General features: G+C 34.3%; 1 protein-coding gene across 1 annotated transcript; it reads right to left on the bottom strand.

Annotated features, from left to right (window-relative positions):
- Positions 1–2,416: 2,416 nt before the first annotated feature.
- LOC125584528 (uncharacterized GPI-anchored protein At4g28100-like) lies at positions 2,417–4,343 on the bottom strand. Its single transcript, XM_048753156.1, has 2 exons — positions 3,540–4,343; positions 2,417–2,977 (listed from the first exon to the last, which is right to left on the bottom strand). Exons 1-2 carry the CDS (start codon positions 4,200–4,202, stop codon positions 2,624–2,626), a joined length of 1,017 nt encoding a protein of 338 aa, XP_048609113.1. The 5' UTR covers positions 4,203–4,343; the 3' UTR covers positions 2,417–2,623.
- Between the last annotated feature and the right edge of the window lie 290 nt (positions 4,344–4,633).

Here is a 4,633-nt window from a genome sequence, read left to right as displayed (position 1 = left end):
TTGTGTATATCGAACCCGGGTTGATGGACATAAGATCATCACATTTGGCCATTAGGAGACAGCGATCACATTGTTTTTTTGCGCATATGTTAATATATAGACATATACATATGAGAAAAATTCAAAACTAGTCTAAGTTAAGGCATCACATATACTAACAATTAACTTTTGTTAAATCCATACATATAAATTCAATAATAACATACAAAAAACTATTATATTCTAATATTTTTATATTTTATATTTAATTTAAATATAATAATAAATAAAATAATAATTAAACTAGGCTCCGCGTATACCCCGATTAATCCCCGATTTTCTGGTAACTCGCTAGGCCCGGGATCGCTGCCCGACTAGCGCCTAGCGTAGTTCCGAACAGGGTTATACCCTTCTGGAAAACACTAGAATCGCAGAAAATAAGACGTTGTGTCAGATAGAGAGCATGTATTGTTTGCAGATGTGGACCCTGTCATATGAGTAGGTACAATAAAAGATCCCATGGATAATACATCGATTTTATACTCGATGTAATGAAGATTGTGTATATATTATTAGATAAACAACTAAAATTTTGGAATATAGTAATCACAATCAATAACACTGTTGCTTTGGAATTAAATATATATTATTATTATTGGTTCAAACATTAACTTTAACTATCCAATATGAAATAAATTGATAACAATAGAGAAATCATCTAATATAAATCATTTATCATTTTAGTAAAAAATTATATTTATTAAAAAAAATTATATATTACATATGTTAAGTTATATGTTAGCATGCTACTTGCATCGATAACGCCCAATAAAAAATGTTACCCTTGACAATATTGTGTTATTGTCAATAAATAAGGTTATCATAGTTTGTTAGCTGATATATAATTTGTTATCTAATACTTAATTTGTTAACTGATATATGATTGAACAAATAGTTTATTAGTTAATATATTGTTCGGTATATGCTCTCTTAGTCGATACTTTGATATAACAATGTATCAAACATGTAGTATATTGAATAGTAATACACAATGATACATTTCTTGGACATTTATCATCTTTGTATCAAAACATATAGTATATTGAATAGTAACAAACTAAGATATTTAAAATTTCTTAAAATAAATCCCTAACTAATCATGGATTAATCTCCCATTAGCTGATTATTAATCTATTCGATAATATGCCTGAGTCAACCGCATTTGTTACGCTTAACGTAATATCAAACCCTCACAACACATGAAAGCGTAAACATAGCTGTATATGGGCATAGGTTTAAAAAACTATGCTTCATAATCATAATGTTTAAAGTTGTAACGACTATGTTGTGTTATTAACGACTTAGTAACAAACTAAGATATTTAAAATTTCTTAAAATAAATCCCTAACTAATCATGGATTAATCTCCCATTAGCTGATTATTAATCTATTCGATAATATGCCTGAGTCAACCGCATCTGTTACGCTTAACGTAATATCAAACCCTCACAACACATGAAAGCGTAAACATAGTTGTATATGGGCATAGGTTTAAAAAACTATGCTTCATAATCATAATGTTTAAAGTTGTAACGACTATGTTGTGTTATTAACGACTAACCAACTATGTACCGTTGCTACATAGTTTGTTAGTCGTTAATATAATGACTAATTTTCATGTTAGCAGGATACATCAAATGGTAACGGCCATTGATAATGTTAGCAGTTATTTAATTGTTCTCAGAAAAATGAAGGATTAGATCAGTATACTATATAAATAAGCATTGATTTAATGGATCGATAAAATATAAGTTTGTGGTTAACAAAAATATTATTTAGTGTATGTTATAGCATGTAAGTATAAACTTAACGACCAATCCTTAACATATATTTTTAGTGGATAGCTTGATAAACTAGAATAACTATATATATACTATGTTCTATATATTGTGGTGATAATCTATAAATCAGTGTATGTCTTAGCAGAATAGACATACATTTAACTGCCACATACAGTTGTTAAAGCACATATATGACTAAGAAGATTATTTTAGCGGAGGAGAACACATTTAGCAGCTAACATTCTAGTAAAAAATATCTGTAGTTGAAAAAAAATTATATAGCTAAAATTTAAGTTACAATGAATTAGAACACAGAAAAAGAAAGAGGAAAGAGAGTTAAGAGATAGAACTACGTGGAGAGGAAAGAAATAGATAAAAGAATAAATCATAAGAAGAGAGAGATAAAAAGTAGTAAAAACACAATTCATAAGTAGTACATCTTCAAAAAAAAAACCAATGGACACATAGGAGTGTTTTAGACTAGCAGCCCACTAGCTTGACGCACGTACTGCCACAGCTAGATACTGACGCAGCAGGTTGATTAGATGTGTAGGGTTAAAATTGGAATGGTTTATCTAGTTAGAGATGCAAGGGCAATTCGCTAATTACTGTCCAATATGAGGGCAATGACACCAATTTCTGTTTAAACAAAATGGCGCCATAACAACAACAAAAGCAAAACTAATTTACAAAAGACGTTGAGACAATCACCCTTATCTCTTTTTCTCTCTATCTGATTTTCACTTAACTTCTATCAGCCAATCACGAAATGCCACACCCAATCCAAACCCACGTCAACGTTAGTCACCACAAGCCTGGTAATACCAATGGTAATACCAATGCGATGACGCTGTAAAGTATAAAGTGGACCAAGTGGTACGGGTACTTAAGTAAAGCTGATGATGAGTCGTTGGAGAATTCGGAAGAGTCAACAGCTAAAGGCATGCCGTCACCTCCCAGAGCACATGACCGAGGCTCGTTTTGGCTGAGCATGACGGCTCTGAGGACAGAAGTGACAGAGTGGAAATAAGCCGTACGGTTCTTAGCGAGAAGCCAAGTGAGACCCATCAGGACACAGTCTTTGTTATGCATCTTTGTGGTTCTGTTTCTGTCTTCCTTTGATTGGTTTCTTGTCCCTGAAGTTTTCTTCGGGTTTAGCTGCAAACAAAACAAGAAACAAAAAAACAAGTGTTTGACTATGTTGGTTAGGATCTGTTTCTAGAAAGTAGAAACTAGTGGCTAAAGCTTTTAGTTAATGGTGGGTTGGTGATTAAGATACACAAGAATGTAAATCATATATATATGATGGAAGGAAAAATAAAAACGCGTGTGGATCACGGCACCTGTAAGCGCGTATACGTGTATGTAACTATGTTAGACTTGTCAGATAAAAAGGAACAAAGACAAAGCTAAAGAACAAAACTTGTCTAAATCCGCCAAGCTGGAAACAGATCATGAAAGGATCCTAGAACAAATGATTCCAAATCTCACTCACTCATTTAGTAAAATCCTAATCTTTAAACACCAAAGAACCATTAAATAGTCATCAACTTTGGACTATACCTTAATTAGATACTAGATTACTCACTAATCATCTAAAAATGATTAAACACCAGATCACGAAGAGGGCATCAAAAACATGTTCTAAAGTTACTATATTTGCAGCAAAGTTTTGATCTTTCAATCTAATTCCATATAACAGCACGCATCGCTACGTTACCTTGTAGAGGCTGTGCAAGCACTTGTTACATCTACCAAGATGAGACAATCTATCACCATTGGCGTGTCTTCCACTCAAACAATCATTCTCTAATCTATCAACACTCTCGTCTCCAACGAGCCTCCCTTCTTCGTTCACACTAAAGGCCTCGGAACAGCTCAGGTGATGCAATCTGATTCCGCAGTAGCAGTACGCGACGTCGCACGTCTCGTTCTGTCTCTGAAGCTCAATCCCTCTCCTTCTCAGCGACTTCTCCAATCCGTCCACGCAAGTCTCCGAGTCGTCGGGAAGCAAAGGCATGTCTTCTTCTTCCGGAGTCGTCGCGTTTCTTGAGGCGGCGGAGGAGGAGGAGGAGGGAAGGGAACGGCTGAGAGCGGTGGTTGAGTAAGCGGAGTAGAGCCACGCGCCTAGCACGGGGCAGCATTTTGCTCTGTGGAGCTTTTTGCCGGTGCATGCTGATTTGATTCCGTGGAAGAGGTCTTCTGGTAGATCGAGTGGGCAGCCGGAGAAGTCAGATTGCTCCGGGAAAGCGGGTATGGTGTCGGGTGGGGATGGTTTGACCCGGAATGGCTGGACGGTGACCGGGTCTGAGTTTGGTGATACGGGTGATAGAATGGTTAAGAAGACGATGAGGGAAATGAAAGACGGCGCGTGTTGGAACATCGCTGGAAGCCTGGAGACAGAGAACAAAGAGTCAGAGGGAGTTGAAGAGGTGTAATAATATCGCAAATGGGATCTCGAAACCAATTTAATACTTACTCGTTATCTTTTCTTTGATTTTTATTTATTTAATACTTGAGCATCTAACATAAGGTAAAACTTCTATGAATTAATATTCGATAAATTAATAATTTTTAAAAATTAATAAATTTTGTCGGTCTCAATTTGTGGCGGTTCAAAATTTGACACAAATTGATAAAATAATAAGATAATATTTTTTAAAAAAATCTATGTAAATATATTATCCTATTATAATTATAAACTAATAATTTATATGTATACATATTTTATATAAGTAAGAACTTATTATTATATGATTTTATATTCACAATAGAATTATCTTTATATTTTCTTAACACTTAATATATTTTTGA

The sequence above is a fragment of the Brassica napus genome, chromosome C3 (assembly GCF_020379485.1).
Source record: "Brassica napus cultivar Da-Ae chromosome C3, Da-Ae, whole genome shotgun sequence".
Classification (NCBI taxonomy): Eukaryota; Viridiplantae; Streptophyta; class Magnoliopsida; order Brassicales; family Brassicaceae; genus Brassica; species Brassica napus.
The sequence above is the reverse complement of the archived record's forward strand: the minus strand, read 5'-3'. Positions and strand labels throughout refer to the sequence as shown.

Coding starts and splice junctions, on each gene's coding strand:
- LOC125584528 (XM_048753156.1), bottom strand. CDS start 4,202: ATGTTCCAACACGCGCCGTCTTTCATTTCCCTCATCGTCTTCTTAACC. Junction 2,978..3,539: donor GCTTGCACAGCCTCTACAAG/GTAACGTAGCGA, acceptor TTTTGTTTGCAG/CTAAACCCGAAGAAAACTTC.